The sequence below is a fragment of the Hypanus sabinus genome, chromosome 17 (genome assembly GCF_030144855.1).
Source record: "Hypanus sabinus isolate sHypSab1 chromosome 17, sHypSab1.hap1, whole genome shotgun sequence".
NCBI lineage: Eukaryota > Metazoa > Chordata > Chondrichthyes > Myliobatiformes > Dasyatidae > Hypanus > Hypanus sabinus.
Genome location: NC_082722.1, coordinates 79,490,597 through 79,511,376, shown reverse-complemented (window position 1 = coordinate 79,511,376; position 20,780 = coordinate 79,490,597). Strand labels below are relative to the sequence as shown.

At 45.5% G+C, this 20,780-nt stretch overlaps 1 protein-coding gene across 1 annotated transcript in view; it reads left to right on the top strand.

The window, feature by feature from the left end:
* LOC132407061 (cadherin-16-like) overlaps positions 1–20,780 on the top strand; it is an 83,740-nt gene that overhangs the window by 12,870 nt on the left and 50,090 nt on the right. Inside the window, exons 6-7 of the mRNA XM_059993311.1 lie at positions 3,789–3,947; positions 16,269–16,465. Coding sequence (XP_059849294.1) covers positions 3,789–3,947; positions 16,269–16,465 — 356 coding nt within the window. The remainder of the gene's footprint in view (positions 1–3,788; positions 3,948–16,268; positions 16,466–20,780) is intronic.

The following is a 20,780-nucleotide window of genomic DNA, read 5'->3' as shown; positions in this document are numbered from 1 at the left end:
GGTTATGTGACCACTGACGTCAGGCAGACAATCTCTGAAGAGTTTTGATAATGGCTGGGGTCACCCGTCTTGTAAAGACACTGCCCAGCAGAAGGCAATGGCAAACCACTTCTGTAGAAACATTTGCCAAGAACAATCATGATCATGGAAAGACTGTGACTGGCCACGTCATACAACATGACACATCATGAATAAATAAAGCCTAGGAAAAAGACTGTGATCATCCACCTTGTGTGTGCTTAGGTTTAGGGTGGTGTAGTGTACTGGTTAGCATAACATGTTACAGTGCTGGCTGTAAGACCAGGGTTCAATTCCCAGCACTGTCTGTGAGGAATTTGTACGTTTTTCCCATTGACTGTGTAGGTTTCCTGTGGGTGCTCCGATTTCGTCAGGGTGCTTTGGTTTCCTCTGGGTGCTCTGGTTTCATCAGGGTGCTTGAGTTTCCTGTGGGTGCTCTGGTTTCCTGTGGGTGCTCCGATTTCGTCAGGGTGCTTTGGTTTCCTCTGGGTGTTCTGGTTTCATCAGGGTGCTCTGGTTTCCTGTGGGTGCTCCGATTTCGTCAGGGTGCTTTGGTTTCCTCTGGGTGTTCTGGTTTCATCAGGGTGCTTGAGTTTCCTGTGGGTGCTCTGGTTTCCTGTGGGTGCTCCGATTTCGTCAGGGTGCTTTGGTTTCCTCTGGGTGCTCTGGTTTCCTCTGGGTACTCTGGTTTCCTGTGGGTGCTTTGATTTTGTCAGGGTGCTCTGGTTTCCTGTGGGTGCTCCGATTTTGTCAGGGTGCTCTGGTTTCTTCTGGGTGCTCCAGTTTTGTCAGGGTGCTCTGGTTTCCTGTGGGTGCTCTGGTTTCCTCTGGGTGCTCTGGTTTCCTGTGGGTACTCTGGTTTCCTGTGGGTGCTCTGATTTTGTCAGGGTGCTCTGGTTTCCTATGGGTGCTCCAGTTTCGTCAGGGTGCTCGGGTTTCCTGTGGGTGTTCTGGTTTCATCAGGGAGCTCTGGTTTCCTGTGGGTGCTCCGATTTCATCAGGGTGCTCTGGTTTCCTGTGGATGTTCTGGTTTCATCAAGGTGCTTTGGTTTCCTGTGGGTGCTCCGATTTCATCAGGGTGCTCTGGTTTCCTGTGGGTGCTCTGGTTTCATCAAGGTGCTTTGGTTTCCTGTGGGTGCTCCGATTTCATCAGGGTGCTCTGGTTTCCTGTGGGTGCTCTGGTTTCCTGTCGGTGCTCTGGTTTCCTGTGGGTGCTCTGATTTCGTCAGGGTGCACTGGTTTCCTGTGGATGTTCTGGTTTCATCAAGGCGCTCTGGTTTCCTGTGGGTGTTCTGGTTTTCTGTGGGTGCTCTGGTTTCCTGTGGGTGTTATTAGTTTCCTCCCACATTCCAAAGACATGTGGGTTAGGGTTGGTGAGTTGTGGGCTTGCTATGTTGCTGTCAGAAGCATGGCAATGCTTGTGGGCTGCCCCCAGCACATCCTTCGACAAGGTGAGTCTCTAGTGAAAGTCTAGACTGTACAAATTTCTGTAGGAAAACCTCATGTCCCAAGAAATCAATCTGCTGAACCTTCAGTCCTCGTAGTTTCAATGTGGAATTTATTTTCATTTGCCATTCGTGGAGTGGGGCCCACTCTGTGCTGTACTGTTGTATGTTGTATGTTCTGTGTTCTATGAAGTCAACATTGCCACGGTATTCAGCTGATAGTGTGGGCCAAGCAGTTGTTGGATCCGGTGATATTAAACCAGAGGTTCTTTGGAACTCAAGACTGAGAAATAAAACTTGGTGATTATGGCTATTTTACAAGAACAAAGAATGGACAAGGGAAAAAAAGATAAAAGCAATTGTGGTTGTCTCAAACTCAAGACTAGAGATAACAAAATTTCAGTGATAACAATTAACCTACAGGACTGTGCAAACGTCTATGGCACTGTATATATACTGAAGCTAGGGTGCTTAAAGTCATTTGCACAGTAAATGTCATAATTTTATGCATTGCACTGTACTGCTGCCGCAAAAAAATTCATGACATAATATGAGTGATGACAAATCTGATTCTGGTCTGGGTCTCTTTTGTGGACTGAGAGTGGGAGGGCTGCTGGGAGAGGGGAGGGGAATCATTGCTGGGAAGAGGGAAAGGGAGTGGGAAGGGAGCAGGAAGCACCAGAAAGACATTCTGTAATGAGCAATGAACCAATTGTTTGGAATCAAATGGCCTTGCCTGGTGTCTCAGGACTGGGTGGGACTGCACCCATGCCAACCCCTACCCCTGGCACTTCTTCTCTACCACTTGTCCCATACCCCTCCCATGGCACTGCCAACATCTTTTGCTCCTGCCAGATCCACGTTGACAAATAGTACTGTACCGTGAAAAAGCCTTAGGCATCCTAGCTACATATATGTGCCTAAGACTTTGGCATAGTACTGTATAAAATAGCCATATTCAAACAGCGTGAAACTTGTTTTCTATCGTGGGTGAGTCTTGGACCAGAGGGCACAACGTTAAGATAGAGGGACGTCCATTTAGAACAGAGATGTTTAGCCAGAGGATGGTGAATCTGTGGAATTCATTGCCACAGACGGCTGTGGATGACAAGTCATTGGGTATATTTAAAGTGTTGGTTGATCGTTTCTTGATTAGTAAGGGCATCAAAGGTTATGGGGTGAAGGCAGTTGAATGGGGTTGAGAGGGATAATATATCAGCCATGATGGAATGGTGGAGCAAACTTGATGGGCTGAATGGCCTCATTCTGCCACTATCCCTTATGGATACCTGCTGCAGAAAAATGGAGAAGCTTCTAGAAAATACCAAATCAGGTAGACTACAATTACTGGAAAATTCATTAGACAATTACAAGTAGATAGGTGAGTATTTAAAAACTACAAGCAAACTTAGAAAGGTTAAACTGTAACGAAAAACACTGGATGCATAACAATTCTACATCCTGATCCAACACACTCGACAAATATTCTCATCCATGAAATTACACTGAATAATCAAATGAAGATTGTTGTTGGAAATCTGGGACAAAACCAGAAAATGCTGGAAACAGTCAGTGTGTCAGGTAGCATAGAGTCACAGAGCACTACAGCACAGAAGCAGGCCTTTCAGCCCATCTAATCTGTGCCAAACTACTACTCTGCTTAGTCCCATTGACCCGCACCCCAACCATACCCCAAATTTCTCTTAAATGTTGTAATCAGACCCACATCCACTACTTCTACTGGCAGCTTGTTCCTCACTCTCACCACCCTGAGTGAACAGCTTCCACCTCATGTTCCTCTTAAATATTTCACCTTTTACCCTTAACCTATGACTTCTCGTTCTAGTCCCACCCAACCTTAGATGAAAAAGCCTGCTTGCCTTTCTATAACCGCTCATACTTTTGTATACCTCTATCAAATCTCCCCTAAATCTCCTAGACTCGAGGAAATTAAGTCCTAACCTATTCAACCCTTCCCTGTAACTCAGGTCATCAAGTCCTGGCAACATCATTGTAGAGAAATAGAGATAATATTTCAGATTCAGGGTCCCTCGGTAAGACACAGAGTTGAAGAATAGAAATGGATTTAAGGAGAAGCAAGGGAAAGGCTGGAGGCAGATGTCTTCTGTTAGAAGGTCGTCTAATTTGAAACTTGACTGACCCTCTCTCCACAGATGCTGTCTGGCCTGCTGAGTGCTTCCGGGATTTTCAGTCTTTATCTTGGATTTCCAGCTTCTGGAAGGATCTGGTTCTGGGAAGGGGAACAGGGGGGATGGCAGAGTTATCGGGTTGGATGCTGTAATCTCATGCTACCTCCTGTTGTAGGATACAGAATCGTGAGAGTTGTCGCCACTGATTTAGACGACCCCTCGACCCCCAACGGTGCACTGTACTACGAAGTCATCTCGCAAGAGCCAACTCTACCCTCTGATGACATGTTCCAGGTTGACGAGCTGACCGGAGACCTCTCATTGGCTGCGGAAGGTAGGGTCGCTACACCCGTCTCCTCATTTCCTGTTCTGATGCTGCACAGAGCGGGATGGGTTCCAACACAGGAAGCACTATTACAGGTCCTGGCCGTGCCAACACTATTGTGCTCCAATGCTTCAATGCTGACAGCAGAGGGGGTTCCTGCTGTCTCCCACTGAGCCTGACTGCTCTTGGATTCCTCTCCCAGAGTCAGAGGTGAGAGAGAGTATTACATGTTGTATTATAGTGTATTATATGGAATGCTCTGCCACAGACCGTGGTTGAGGCCAAGTCCATGGGTATATTTAAAGCAGAAGTTGGTAGATACCTGATTGGTTGGGGCATCAAGGGATATGGTGAGACGGCAGGTGTAAGGGGCTGAATGGGATCTGGGATCAGTCATGATGAAATGGCAGAGTACCCTCAATGGGCTGAATGGCCTAATTCTGCTTCTATGTCTTACAGTCTTATGGAATTCCTCCAGTAAAGCCCACCATTCTCCCATCTCCTTACCATCCAATCCCATTGCTTGACACCTGAAGGAATGTACATCCCTCAATGCTCTAATCCCATTAGCCCATTCCTGAAAACCTAAAGACAGTCAGCCCATCTCTCAATACCCCAAGACCATGTCCAGTCTTTCAAAGCCCTCATCTCACTGGATCATCCTTCAATACCTAACAGCTATTGACATATCCTTCATTGCCCTTATCCTATTGGCCCATTTCTCAATACCTGGAGGCCATGTCCATTCCCTCAATGCCCCCATCTAACTGGCTCAACCTTCAATGCCTGAATTACATTAGTCCATCTCTTAAGACCTGAAGATCATTGGCTAATCTTTTAATGTCCTAATCCCGCTGGCCCATTCTCCTTTTAAGAATGGATTATGTCCATTCTTTCAATGCCCCCTTTCCAATGGTCCATCTCTCAATACCTGAAGATCATGACTGTCCTTTCAATGCTTCCATCTCACTGGCTTATCTTTCAATACCTGAAGACTATTGACCCATCCTTCATTGCCCTAATCCTACTGGGCCATCCTTCAATGCTTTAATTCTATTTGTTCATCCCTTATTTCCCTTAGCCCATTGGTCCAACCCTTAATACCCTCAAACAATTGGCCCAAACTTCTATATCCTCAGACTATTGGCCCAACGCTCTATTCCCTCACACCATTGGCTCAGCTCTCAGTATCCTTGGACCATTGGCCCAACCCTTAATACCCTCATTCCATTGGCCCTTCCCAATATCCCTAAAACTTTGGTCCATCAATACTCTCATACATCATTCTTTATTTTTTTCAATATCATAATCCCATTCCTCAACATCTAATGCCATTGGATGCCTCCAATATTCTCATTGTATAGGTCTGTTCTTCCAATAGCTTAATCCTATTGGTCCATTCCCATTGAAGCCCCTCTCTCTTAGACATAGGACATTATAGCACGGTACAGACCCTTCAGCCCACAGTGTTGTGCTGGCCTTCTAACCTACTCTTACAGCAATCTCTTTCCTCCTACATAGCTCTCCATTTTTCTTTCATCTACGTGCTATCTGTTTCCTAAATGACTCATTGAGGCCACAGTTTAAGAATAAGGGGTAGGCCATTTAGAACAGAGATGCGGAAAAACTTTTTCACCCAGAGAGTGGTGGATATGTGGAATGCTCTGCTGCAGAAGGCAGTGGAGGCCAAGTCTCTGGATGCTTTCAAGAGAGAGTTAGATAGGGCTCTTATAGATAGCGGGGTCAAGGGATATGGGGAGAGAGCAGGAATGGGGTACTGATTGTGTGTGATCAGCCATGATCACAGTGAATGGTGGTGCTGGCTAGAAGGGCCGTTTGGCCTACTCCTGCACCTACTGTCTATTGTCTATTGACTCAAATATAAAGATTTAAATATTAGATTTTTTGTCACATGTACTTCAAAACATGCAGTGTAATGCTTCATTTTTGTCAAAGCAAATCAGCGAGGATTATGCTGGGCAGCCAGCAAGTGCTGTCATTTTCCTGTGCCAGTAATGCATGCCCACAACTTATGAACCGTGACCTGTATGTGTTTGGAATGTGGGAGGAAACCGGAGCACCCAGAGGAAACCCATGTGGTGACAAGTAATACCTACAAATTCCTTACAGCCAGAAGACTGGGAATTGAACCCCAATCTTTGAATCACTGGCTCTGTAAAGTCATGTGCTAATGGCTATGCCAGTGTGTCATGCTAACTGCCTCTCCCACTACCCCAGCTGAATGTTCTACACACTCACCATCCCGTGTGTAAAAAACGACTTCTGACATCCCCACTAATCTTTTCTCAAATCACCTTCAAATTATTCCCCCTCATGTTAGCCACCTATGTCCTGGGAAAAATCTCTGGCTATCCGCTATCTGTGCCTCATCATCTTGTAAACCTATCAAGGCACCTTACATCCTCCTTTTCTCAAAAAGAAAAATCCCAAGCTCACTCAACCCTTCCTCATAAGAAATGGTCCCTTGTCCAGGCAGCATCCTGGTAAATCTCCTTTGCACTGTCTCTAAAGCTTCCACATCCTTCCCATAAGGAGGAGACCAAAACAAACTCAATACTCCTACTCTTCTCCCTAACTCTTAACTTAAGTCGATAAGATATAGGAGCAGAATAAGGCCATTTGGCCCATTGAATCTGCACCACCATTTCATCATGGCTGATCCATTTCCCTCCCAGCCCCAGTCTCCTGCCTTCTCCCCATGACCCTTCATGCTCCAACTTATCAGGAACCTATCAACCACTGCCTTAAGTGCACCCTATATCTTGGCCTCCACAGCCGTCTGCAGCAACAAATTCCACTGATGCACCACACTCTGGCTAAAGAGGTTCCTCCTTGTCCCTCTATTCTGAGGCTGTGCCTTCTGGTCCTAGACTCCCTTACCATAGGAAACATCCTCTCCATATTCACTCTGTCGAAGCCTTTCAGCATTTGATAGGTTTCAATGAGATGCCCCTCATTCTTCTGAATTCCAGTGACTAAAGGCCCAGAGCCTTCAATGGGTGCTCATATGGTAACCCTTTCATTCCCAGAATTGTTCTTGTGGACGTCCTCTGAACCCTCTCCAACATCAGCCCATTCTTTATTAGATAAGGGCCCAAAACTGCTCACAATACTCCAAGTGAGGCCTCATCAGTGCTTTATAAAGTCTCAACATTACATCCTTGCTTTTATATTCCTGTCCTCTCGAAATGAATGCTAACATTGCATTTGCCTTCTTCACTTCATTCTTGTACATTAACTCTTCCTCTGATGCGTCTGACTGTTTTGATATCTTTGGAGATAACCCAGATGCTGATCGAAGAACTCCCTGCTGTTGTGATCTGCAGATTTGCTCTCAGTGGAGAGCTGAGTAAAGAGTTGCCTGTGTCCATGTCCTGAGGGTGTGCTGCAGAATTAGCCCCCATGGACCTAACTCCAGCTGAGGAGACCAAGGTCAAGCTTAGCTTAACCCATTTCCCACTGAGTGCGTACATAGGACGAGCAGCTATTGAAGGATGAACCAACATCCTGTTCACAAACCATTCCTCGACTGTCTACTTGGTGAACAAACTTTTCTCCTGATGAGAATGGTGGTTGTCCATCGTATCTGAGGATCACAGGAAACCTGTGCAGGAGGGTTTTTAAAGTGGAAAAGCCATTGCACTGGGGCAGTTCCTCTCTCTCGATCTCAATCCAGTGTTATTATTACAAACCAGGATTTGCAGTAGATGACCGTGACATCTTCTGTGCTTCGTCATGCCCCTCGCTCTCCACAGGGCGTTGCAGAGCTGTCTTCCTGTCTGTTGGGTCTCACTGTAGATCTCATCTGCCCAGTCCACTGGAGCTGTCTTCACATGTTAGGACAGGCATGTCCCTATCCCACTGGGTACGAAGCCCACCGGCTACCCTCATCTGGTTTCGGTCAAAGCGGTGTCACATACAAACAGCTAGTTGAAAGCATTGGTGTGAGCTAAGTGCCCGTGGGGACCAAAGGTGAGTGAGCTGCCCCAGATTGGACACCACAAGCCCCTTCACCAGAGCTGCTAACCCCTCCATGGACACCCCATACACCCCACAAATGAAAATAAGGCCGGTAATGCGAATTACTGGACTGTCTTTCAAAGGGCCAGTATGGATGATGGGCTGAATGGCTACTTTTAGTGCTGTAAAGAATCACAGAACATAGGACAGTACAACACAGAAATAGTCACTTTGGTCCATTTTGTCTAGGCTGAGCATGGCGACATTCCAAATTAATCCCATCCTCCTGCAAATGGTCACTATCCCTTCAATTGCTGTCTGTTTGAGTATCGCTTAAACATGGCTATCATTTGTGCCTCTATCACCATCCGTGACACCCATTATTCTGTGTGAAAAACTTGCCCCTCATATCTCTTTTAAGCTTTCCACCTTTCATCTTAAACTGAAGTTCTCTGACAATTGAGATTTCCATCCTGGGGAGAAGACTCTGTCTACCTTATCTACACCTTCCTATCCATCAGTAAGGATCCTCACCATCCAGGACATGTCCTCTGCTTATTGCTGCCATCAGGGAGAAGCTACAACAGTCCAAAGACCCACACTCAATGTTCAGGGAACAGACTCTTCCCCTCTGCCATCAGGTTTCTGAATATCCAAGAACACATGGATTTTACTTCGCTATTTCTCATTTGTCTGTTTATCTAAACCAGGAGTTCCCAATCTGGGGTCCATGGACCTTTTGCTTAGTGGTATTGGTCCATGGCATAAAAAACATTGGGAACCCCTGATTCTAAACACAAGAGATTTTGCTGATGCTGGAAATACAGAGTAACACACAGAAAATGCTGGAGGAACTCAGCAGGTCAGGCAGCACCTATGGAGAACATTTCAGGCAAAGGCATTTCAACAGGAGTCCTAAAGAAAGGTTGCAGCCCAAAACACTGACATTTTTTGTGCATCTGACTCCTTTTGTAACATAGAAATGTTTGTGTGTAGCACAATACTGTTGACACCAAAATGCAAATTTCAGAACAATGTCAGTGATAATGAACCTGATTCAGATTCTACCTGACTCTCATATATTATCTATAATCATCTGAAGTATAGATAATGGTGTGTCGGCACCCGACACACCAGAGAGAACAACACACATTTGCCTAATCTCTTTATAGCCCATGCCCTCTAAACCAAGCAACATCCTAGTAAGCCTCTTCTGCACCCTCTCCAAAGCCTCTACGTCCCTCCTGAACTGCACAGCATACTCTAAAAGCAGCCAATCCAAAGCTTTAAACAATTGCACTATGACTTGTCAGCATTTAGGAGAATGATTCTGGGAATGGAAGGTTTCATGTATGAGGAGTGCTTGATGGGTCTGATCCCTACATGCTGGAGTTTAGAAGAATGAAGGGAGAATCTCATTGAAACCCTTTGTGTATTGAAAGACCTTGATAGAGTGGATGTGGAGAGAATGTTTCCTGTAGTTGGGGAGTCTTGGACCAGCGGGCACACTCAGAATTGAGGGATGTCCATTTAGAACAGAAATGAGGAGGAATTTCTTTAGCCAGAGGGTAGTGAATCTGTGGAATTCATTGTCACAGAAGGCTGTGGAGGCAAAGTCATTGAGTATATTTAAAGTGAAGGCTGATAGGTTTATGGTTAGTCAGGGAATCAAAGGTTACAGGGAGAAAGCAGGAGAATGGGGTTGAGTTGGATAATAAATCAGCCATGATGGAATGTTGGACTAGACTTGATGGGCTAAATGGCCTAATTTTCTCCTATGTCATGTGGTCCTATGGTCTTATACTCAGTACCCTGAGTGTTGAAAGTATGCTGTAGACTTTCAACCCATCTAGTAAATGGCAAAATATTATTCTGTTTAGTCCCATTAACCCACACCTGGACCATACCCCTCCATACCCTTTCTATCATGCAGTTATCGGAACTTCTCTTAAATACTACAATCAAATCTGTATTCACCACTTCCACTGGCAGCTCGTTCCACACTCTCACCACCCTCTAAGTGACGAGGTTCCCATTAAATATTTCACTTTTTATCCTTAACCTATGACTAGTTCTAGTTTCACCCAGACTCAGTGGAAGCAGCCATTTGCATCAGCTATTTCTCTGCCCACATCAGTCTGGTCCCTTGCTAGTTTGGAGTTCATGCTGAGGTAAAAACCAGCTGTGGTCTCATCAAATGGGAGAGCAGGCACAAGGTACTGGGTCGTTACGTCGTTGTGAATCTTACCCATTTGTCACACGTACTGCAGCAGGACTGTGAGGATGGAAAACCACTTCTGCCCCAGGCTGTGGGCCTACTGAACTCCCTGCCACAACACGGGTCTCATCACACGTGGTTCACCTGTAGCATTACACTGCTTACTTTTTAACTTGTCATCAATGCACCTTATTAATCGTTAATTTATTTGTGGTAATATATGCTTTGTGTGTGAGTTATATGTACAGTGTTGTACACCTTGATCTGGAGCAGGGTTTCCCAACCTGGGGTCCATGGACACCTTGATCCACGGCATAAAAAAAGGTTGGGAACATTGTTTGGCTTGAATGACAATAAACTTGAGCTTGACTTGACATGGAAACATACAGTGAAGTGCATCGTTTGCACGAACAACCAGCACAGTTCGAGAATGTGCCAGGGGGCAGCCCACAAGTGTCACCATGATCCCAGCATCAACGTAACATGTTCACAACGTACTAACCTGTCCGCCTTTAGACTGTGGGAGGAAACTGGAGCACCCGGACAAACCCACATGGTCAGGGGGAGAACTCCTCACAGACAGCAGCAGGGATTAAACCCCGGTCGCTGATTGCTGGTGCTGTAAAGTGTTGTGCCCCCCACCCAATACCTCAACCCTCTCTTTCTCCTCTCCTCCTTTAAACTCTATGCAGGCCCTGTGGGGTTCCACATTTCTCCAATGCTCTAACCAGTTCTGTGAGCGATTGCTGTTTAGAGGATGTGTTGACCTTCATGGTTTGGGGGATTGAGTTCAAGAGCCGTAAGGTAGTGTCGCAGGTCTACAAACCCCCGGTTAGACCACACTTGGAATATTGTGTTTGGTCCTGGTCCAGTCTTTATCGGAAGAATGTAGAAACTTTAGAGAGGTTGCGGAGGAGATTTACCCAGACGCTGCCTGGATTGGAGAATATGTTTTGTGTCTTGTGACCTAGGCTTTTCTCTTTGAAATGAAGAAGGGTGAGAGGTGACTCGATAGAGATATACAAGAACTATAGAATGGGTGCACCGCCAGACTTTTTCTCAGGGTGCAATGGCTAATACAAGAGGGCTGGCTTTTCAGGTGATTGGAGAATAGGGGAATGTCGGAGGTAAGATTTTTACACAGAGAATGGTGGATGTGTGGAGCACGCTGCCAGCTTTGGTGGTAGAGGCAGATACATTAGGGACATTTCAGAAACTCTTAGATAGGAACACGAATGTAAGAAAAATGGAGGGCTATGTGTGAAGGAAGGGATAGGTTGATCTTTGAGTAGGTGAAAGGGTCAGCACAGCATTGTGGGCTGAAGGGCCTGTACTGTGCTGTGGTGTCTATGTTATGATGGTTGCTTATTCTGACATCTCTCTGTTCACATGTTTTGCCTTCCAGCTCATTCCTCTGGCTGGATTTCGGGTTGTACACAAGTAGGCACATCCCGTCTTCTTGATGAGCTTCTGCACTCTACTGAAGTTGAGTGGAGCTTACTGTCCTGTGTGTAGGTCTGACGAGGTACAGGTACAGTGAAAAACTTTGCTTTCAGCGGCTTCACAGGCAGCTCGATACAGACACACGCAGAACATGGAGAAACATGCACAAGATGCTGGGGGAGCCCAGCAGGTTGGGCAGCATCTATGGAGAAGAATAGATCATCAATGTTTCAGACTTGAAACACTGACTATTTGTTCCCCTCCATAGATGCTGCCTGACCTGCTGAGTTCCTCCAGCATTTTGTATGTGCTGCTGTGGATTTTCAGCATCTGCAGAATCTCACTGGAGATTACACAACACAGTGAGGAAAGAGAAACTGAGCAGAAACATATTCCTAGTGAAAAATGAGACAATTTCTCCCTGACAGTGCAAGAGGCAGGGTTAGGATTGTGTAGGTCAGTTGTAGAACCTGATGGTTGAAGGGAAGTAGCTGTTCCTGAACCTGGTGTGGTGCGACTTCAGACTTCTGTACCTCCCGCCCGATGGTTGCAATGAGAAGGTGGCATAGCCCAGATGTTGGGGTCTTTGATGATGTACAGTGCCTCTTTGAGGCAGTGTTTGCTGGAAATGGTGCGGTAGTATAGTGGTTAGCATAATCCTTTAGAACGCTGGTTTTCACCAATCATGGTTCAATTCCTGCTGCTTTCTGTAAGGAGTTTATCCATTTTCCTGTGACCGGGTAGGTTTCCTTTTGGTGTTCTGGTTTCCTCCCACGTTCCAAAGATGTATAGCTTAGGGTTAGTAAATTCTGGCCATGCCGTGTTGGCACTGGAAGCACGGCGATACTTGCTGGCTGCCCCCTCCCAGCATATCCTCGGACTGTGTTAGTCATTGACACATTTCACTGTACATGTGACAAAGTAAATCTCTAATCTTAGAGGGGGGGGCTGTGGCAATGAAGACTCGGGCTGTGTCATCTTCTCTTGTGTGCCTGTGTGTTGGAAGGACTGTGGCTGTCTGAGATGCAGCCAGACAGGATAATCCTGTGTTGCTAAATGTACACAGACAAGCTGTTCCAGGCAACGATAATGCAACAGACCCTGAGCCAGGCTGTAATACAACGTGACTCGAGGGCAGTCACACCAGTAAGTGCTCTTGCTCGGAACTGTGTGTGTCATCTAAAGAGGAGATGACTCCAGTCTCCCTGCGTTCTGATATTCAAAAGGTGTTTATTTCATGTGCCTCCTTAATCAGGTTTTACCCGGGATGATTGTTGGTGATGTCAGTTTCAGGAACAAGAGCAAGCTGTCATTGTTCTGTAGAGGGAGGTGGCAATGATATTTGACATGTTTTATTAATGTACAGAGATGGAGGCTGGGAACTCACTGTCTGTTCACAAATGACACACGGGTTCTTCAGTCTGTGTCCTGCTCTCTGGAAGTGACTCAGGCTCATCCGTTACTGCTCATGCCTGAGATCTTTCTCCTGCTTCCCCTTGACGCTTGCCTCCGCTTCTGGATGTGTCAGTGCCCGGAGCAGCTCCCTCATCTCCCTCGTGCCTTCAGCACAATAGCCTGGGCTGACTCTCAGCTGGAGTGCGTGATGACTCTCGGCTGACAGCACAGAACAACTGACACACTCAGTCAGCATCAGGCATATGTTGTGAAACCTGTTGCTAGGCTGCAACAGTACATTACTATACATACTATAAATTACTAAAGTATATAAAAAATTAATGAATTAGCTAGTGCAAATGGAGAGGGAAAATAGTGAGGTCATTGTCCATTCAGAAATCTGGTGGCAGAGGGGAAGAAACTGTGCTGAAATGTCGAGTGTGTGCCTTCAGGTTCCTGTGCTTCCCTCCTGATGGTAGCAATGAGAAGAGGGCATGTCCTGGTGATAGGGTTCTTAATGACAGATGCTGCCTTTTTGAGGCATTGCATATTGAAGATGTCCTGGATACTGGGGAGGCTGGTGCCCATGATGGAGTTGACTAAGTTTACAACCCTCCAATGCTACACAGAAGCCCCTCCGTACCAGACGGTAATGCAGCCAGTTAGAATACTCTCTTTGATACATCTGTGGGAGTTTGTGAGTGTCAGTGGTAACATACCAATTCTCCTCAAACACCTTATGAAATATAGCCACTGTTGTGCCTTCTTTGTAATTACATCAATATATTAGACCTGTCCCCTTCCACAGATTTAAAGATGAGTGTTAATTGTCACATGTAAAACACATCGAAACATGGAAACACTCAGTGGAATGCATCATATGCATTAACAACCAGCACAACCCAAGGATGTGCTGGGGACAGCCCTTGGGTATCCCCACACAGTCCGGCACCAACATAGCATTCCCAGGATGCTCAGTACAACAACATAAATAAAAACAATGATGTGGTACTGAAGCTTTATAATGCAGTGATCAAACTGTACTTGGAAACTGTGAGCAGTTTTGGGCCCCTTATCTAAGAAAAGATGAGCTAGCATTGGAGAGGGTCCAGAGGAGGTTCATGAGAATGATCCAAGGAATGAAAGGGTTAACATATGAGGAGCGTTTGATGGCTCAGGGCCTGTACTCACTGGAGTTTAGAAGAATGAGGAGCATCTTACTGAAAGTTATCAGATCTTGAAACCTATCTGTTACGCTTTGTAATTTCAAAACATTAAATTAATTCAAAGGAAGGCAGGGAGTCCAAGAATGCGGGTGTAACTTTACCTTTTCTTTAGGCAAGACACACAGGTGTCACGTGACGACTTAGGCAATTAACATATCCTTACAGATAACCCATCATTAATTATTTAAACAAAAATGGAATTCTTAATCAACCGATAGATGAGTGTGTGTGTATATATATATATAAACTGCTCAAACAATCTTGAAGTATTAAATACGCAACAATATTGAATATTGAATAGTGGATGTGGGGAGGGTTTTGCCTCTAGTGGGGGAGTGTAGGACCAGAAAGCACAGCCTCAGAATAGGGAAGACAAGAAAATGGGATCGAGAGGGAAAATAAATCAGCCATAATGGAATGGTGGAACAGACTTGAAGGGCCGAATGGCCTAATTCTGCTCCTATATCTTAAAGTCTAATGGTTTAAAACAAAACACAATGACTGCAAAGCAAGCCCCTTTCCTCCCTGCTATGGACTCACACATAAAGACAGGCCTCCGATTCGGGGCAGGCCACTTCCAGGCTTCCGTCCTCCAGTCCCTGTCCTGGACATGCAGACTCACCGACATCAGACCTCTGACTTCTGGACACATTGATTTATTTTCCCTCTCAAGCCCATTCTCCTGCCTTCTCCCTGTAACCTTTGACACTCTGACCAATCAATCAAAAACCTATCAGGTTCTGCACATATGAACATCCACCCCTGTTTCCATGGCTTCACATGACCCTGATTGGGGGGTGGGGTGTAGTTGTAGGGGCATGTAAAACTAGAGGGCTCAAGTTTAAGACAAGAGGGGAAAATTTTAAAGGGGATCTGAGGCTCAACTTTCTTGGGTGGTGGGCATGTGGAATGAGCTGCCACAGGAAGTGGTAGGTGTGTGTACAATTATGTTTACAAGACACTTAGACAGGTGCAAGGACAGGAAAGGCTTAGGGGGATACAGGCCAAATGTAGGCAAATGGGATTAGTTCTGGTAAGACCCTTGTTTAACATGGCTGAGACTGTGTAACTCTGTAAACGTGTCCTATCCTGCACCCCAGTCCAGCCTCTTTCCTCCTCCCTTGTGGCCTCAATGTTTTCTACTGTAACTGTTCCTCATGTTCCACCTCACCATTCTCTGAGAAACACCTTCTCCAGGAGTTCATGTTGGGTTTCCTTTCTGGGCCATAAGACTATAAGAGATAGGAGCAGAATTAGACCACTCAGCTCATCCAGTCTGCTCTTCCATTCCATCATGGCTGATTTATTATCTCTCTCAACTCCATAACCTTTGAGGCCCTGGCTAATCAAGAACCCATCAACCTCCGCTTTAAATATACCCAATAGTTTGGTCTCCAGTCTGTGGCAATGATTCACCAACTTCTGGATAAATAAATTCCTTGTCATCTCTGTTCTAAAGAGATGTCCTTCTATTCTGAGGCTTTGCCCTCTGGTCTTAGACCTCCCCACGATAGGAAACATCCTCCCCACATCCGCTCTATCCAGACATTTCAAAGTTCAATAGGTTTCAATGAGATAACCGACCTCACTGAGATCTATTGAATATTAATTCACGGGTTGAGTTCCTTCCTGTTCACAGTTTGCCTCCAGTTAGCCTGCCTGTTTTTGCTGCAGTAAAATACAGTTTATAGGCAAATTTGACGTATCCAGGGTGACCTTGATTATATACAACCTGTAACATGAACTATTAAACCCCTTCAGTGAGTTACGAGCATCACACATGTGAACGTCATCATTATAGAACAACTACCCTAGCCCAAATGAAGAAAAAATACTTTCATGATTTGTCACTTTTCCTCATTCATTCACATCAAAATTCCAAAGATTTTCCCTGGATTCTGGCAGGGATCATAAAGTCAAAGGTCAACATGTATTGTTTCAATATTTGAGGAGATCTGAACTTCCCAACTTGTGCTAACTACTTGCCCTGCAGTTATTTCCTGGAAGCGACTTTACAAGCCACCCCATTCCTTATGGAAGATGTAACCTCATTGTGTTTGGTTTCAGGAGCTGCTATGTTGGACATGGATGTTGTTGCCCAATACAAAGTGGTTGTGCAAGTGAAAGACATGGGGAAACTAAACAAAGGCCACTATGTGAGGGCAGACGTCATTATTAACGTGATCAAGAATGTTTGGGTTCCCCTCAGCCCCATCTCTGTGCAGGAGAACTATAAAGGTCCTTATCCCATGGCTCTCTCAAAGGTAAGGAGACATAAAGATAAAGATTCAAGATTCAAGATCAGGATTATTTAATATAATTTTCAGTGTAAAGGAGAACACCATTATTGTTACTCTGGATCCAATACAGCATATGAAGAGCACAATAATAAAGACATGGTACATATACAGAGATCGATTGTGTGTCCATAAAGTGACACTAGGCACAGGAGTGACTATACAAAAGGTGACTGACAGGGAATGATAAAGTAGCTGTGGTGGGGGGTGTGGAGGGCTGGGTTAGTGGGTGGACGTGTTGATCAGCTTTACTCTTTGGGGAAAGTAACTGTTTCAGAATCTGGTGGTCCTGGCGTGGAGCTTTAATTTGTAAATTGAAACATCAAAACATACAGTGAGACACATCGTCCACATCATCATTGGTGATGAGCCTGCATGTGCTTCTGGTGTTAATGTAGCATGTCCACAGCTAACTACCCTAACTTGTGCATCTTTGGAATGTGGGAGGAACTGGAGAACACAGGAGAACCTGCAACCTCCTTACAGACAGCGGTGGGAATCGAACCCTGATCAGTGATTGCTAGTGCTGTAAAGTAATGTGCTACCAAACACTAGACTTGGATTTACAAAGGCAGCACTTGCATTGATGGAGAGTCAACGAGGCATTCTTCTTCTTTACCACTACTGGGGGAAAAGCCGCCAGCAGCAGCTCATCAGAGTCCTCTGTCCTGGGCCCAGTCTTCCACGCTGTGTCCAGGTGTAGCCCATCCTTGAAGATCCTTCCTCTCCCAGGGATGGGGTCTTTGGAGCTTCTGTTGGTGTTTCTGTTGCCCTGGGTTTTTACGAGATGGGGTTGTTAATCCCATGCCTAAGCCCCTCCTTGGGACCATCCATGACAGAGTCACAGAGCAGTGAAGCAGGCTCTTCGGCCTGAAGCTTCCATGTCGGCCAAGTTGCCATCTAAAGTCGTCTCGCTTACCCGTGATTGCTTCACATCCTCCGCCCCTTTCCTGTCCAAATACCTTTTAAATCTTACAATTGTCCAGGGTTTTGGGCTCCAAAGTATCAAAGTATACCAAAGTACCTATATGTTTAAGTTCAAAGTTCATTTATTATCAAAGTATGTATAATGCAACCTTAAGATTTGTCTTCTTGCAGGGAGCCACAAAACAACAAAACCCAATTAAACCCATTAAAAAAAGACTGTCGAACACTCAGTGAGCGAAAAAGAACAAATCATGCAAACAATAACAAGTAAACAGATAACTTTCAGAACTAAAGTTCACGTAAGTGAGTCCGCATCCTCGAAGTCAGTTCATCACCGCAGCCGGTCCGGTAGCCTGTTAGTTGCAGGCCACAGCCTCAGTTCAGCACAGAGTGTAGTAAACCTCGTGGAGCAGAGAGCAGAACAATGACCCATGCCTTGCCTCCAGCCCCAACACCGTGACCTTTTCAATTTGGCCCGGTGGTTAATTCAGCCAAACATTGGCTTGTTCCTTGCTCTTGGGTCTGTGCCCTGCTGCTTTGATTTGGCTCCAGTTCCATTCTAGCAATGACCAAACATTGGCTCATTCCCCATTCTCGGGCCTGGGTCCCGGCACCTCGACTTGGCCGTACCCACCACTCTGCAACCTTACTGCAACTTTGAGACTTCAGTACACACCGCAAGAAACGCAGGTCATCCAGGAGGTTTAAAAACACAGTTCCAATAGGGAAGTTGGCATGATTGTTGTCCAGTAAAAGTGTGATTAATAGAGATGTTAGTAGATTTGTTTGCTACCAGTAAGATGTTGCTGAGTCCATAGGTTGTAGGATCAGTTTAATGTGGAGGTGAGTGAAATTATCCACGCTGGTTCAGGAAACTGATGGTTGAAGGATAATAACTGTTCCTGAATTGTTACAAGAAAGAACACAATTAGAACAAAATAAAACCCAAGTCTGTTGTTGATGCACCATCAATAACTCTCAGAGACGGGAGGCGAACGATAGGCTTTTATTAGCTGCAAGAAACCACGATTAGTAGCAAGAGACCACCACACAACATCCTGGAGACTGAGGGAGGAGCAGTGCCTCCAATTGCCTTTATACAGGGGTCTGTGGGAGGAGCCACAGGAGCAGTCAGTAGAGGGGCGAGTCCAGACAGGTATATGTAGTTCACCACAGTTGTGATCCTCATGTTGCTGTACTGAGATAGTGATTGGGGTTCTGGACTGTATAACAGTACAGGAATAGGCCCTTCAGCCCTTGTGTCGAACATGATGCTGAATTGAACTAAATGTCTTTTGCCCATGCATGATCCACATCCCTTCTCTCCCAGCGCATTCATCTGTCTGTCTAACAGCCTCTTAAATGTCAATATAGCACCTGGCTCCACCACCACCCTGCCTCCCAACATTCTCTGTATAAAAAATTAACCCACTCATCCCATATAAACCTGCCCCCCCCACTTTAAAAGCATGCCCTCTGGTCTTAGATAATTCTACCCTGGGAAAAAGACATGAGTGAAGTTGATTTGACACGGTGGGTACACAGGGAGTGCGTGGCCAGGAGGGAGCAGTCAGAGATTCAAAGAGAGATGCATGGGTACCGGAAAGAGTTCACGGGCTGTGGAGAGAAGGCAGAGTGTGGGACTAGAGGGACTACTCTAATACTGAGACAACATTCATTTAATGGGCTGAATGTTCCCAATACCTACAGCAGCCAATCCGTGACTGAATAATGCTGCCACCCATACCCTGTAGAAGAATACAGAAGAAGGTCATTTGGTCTATTGAGTCTGCCCCACAGTCCATTCTGTCTCACCAGCACGCAAACATCTTGCAGTAGAAATCACGGCGAAGTCTTTAGTCATAGAGTCACACAGTGCAGAACGGGACCTTTGGTCCAACTGCTCCAGGCCAACCAAGCTTCACAACTAAGCAAGCCCCATCTTCCCATATCCCACTAAAACTTTCCCATCAGAGTATCTGTCCAAATCTCTTCTGATTGTTGATGAAATACCTGCCCTAATCACCTCCTATGGCAGTTCATTCCCTCTGCTTCTTGATTCCTCAACCCTGGGGAATTCACCTTATCTATATCCCTCATGCTCTTTTACACTTCTAAAAGATCATCTCTGTCTCCTACGTGCCAGTGAAAAAGGCCCCAACCTGCTCAGCCTCTCTCCATGACACATTACTCTAAGTCCTGGCAACATCTTTATAAATCTTTTCTGCACTCTTTCCAACTTAATGGCACCTTTCCTGTAGCAGAGTAGCCAAAACTGAATATTCCAAATGTGGCCTCACCAGCAACTTCCCTAACTGCTGTGTAACGTCCCAACTTGTAAGCATTAATGGTGGCAAGATATGGTTTTGGAGGGAGATCTGGCTCTGTGTCTGGGCTGAGAGATCTCATTTGAGAGGTATAATTTGGAAGATCCATTTCAGGAGATTCACAGAGATCTGGTCTGAGAGATCTAGTTTGTGATTTCTTGTTTGAGAGATCCAGTCTGGGAGATCCAGATCAGGAGATCTACTTAGAGATCTGTACTGGGGACCTTATGATTCCAGAGAACAGAAAATTGCATCTGACGTCCCCCCAGGAACACAGATCCCCCCCTTCCCATCTTCAGTTGGGAAACTTCTATAGATGTACAGTGGCCTAGAATGAAAATACCAAAGTACAGGAGCAGAAAACCTACAGAAAGTAGTGGATACAGCCCAATCCATCACAGGAAAAGGCTCCCCACCATTGAGCACGTCCACAAGGAGCACTGCCACAAGAAAGCAACATCCATCATCAAGGACCATCAACATCTAGACCATGCTCGCTTCTCGTTTCTGCCATCAGAAAGGAGGCATATAAGCCTCAGGTCCCACCACCAGCTTCAGGAACAGTTATTACCCCTCAACCATCAGGCTCCTGAACCAGCATGGATAACTTCACTCAACCGAACCCTGAACTGATTCTACAACCTACAGACTCACTTTCAAGGTCTCTTTACAACTCATTTTCTCAGTATTATTTTTGTCGAGTCCTAGAATCATAGAAAAGTACGGCACAGAAAGAGGCCACTTGGCCCATCTAGTCTGTGCTGAGCCATATTTGCACAATTTGTCTTCTTTACACATTGGTTAATCGTCTGTCATTGTTTATGTATAGGTTTTTGCAAATTCCATCACATTTCTTTATTTTCCTGTAACTGCCTGCAAGAAAATGAATCTCAAGGTAGTATATGGTAACATATATGTACTTTGATAATAAACTTAAATGTAAACATTGCACTTTAACATGTGGAGAGATTTGCTAAGCTAAAGGCAGGCAGATGGTGGGAGGCTTTTGGGGACTGAATTCTCATGAG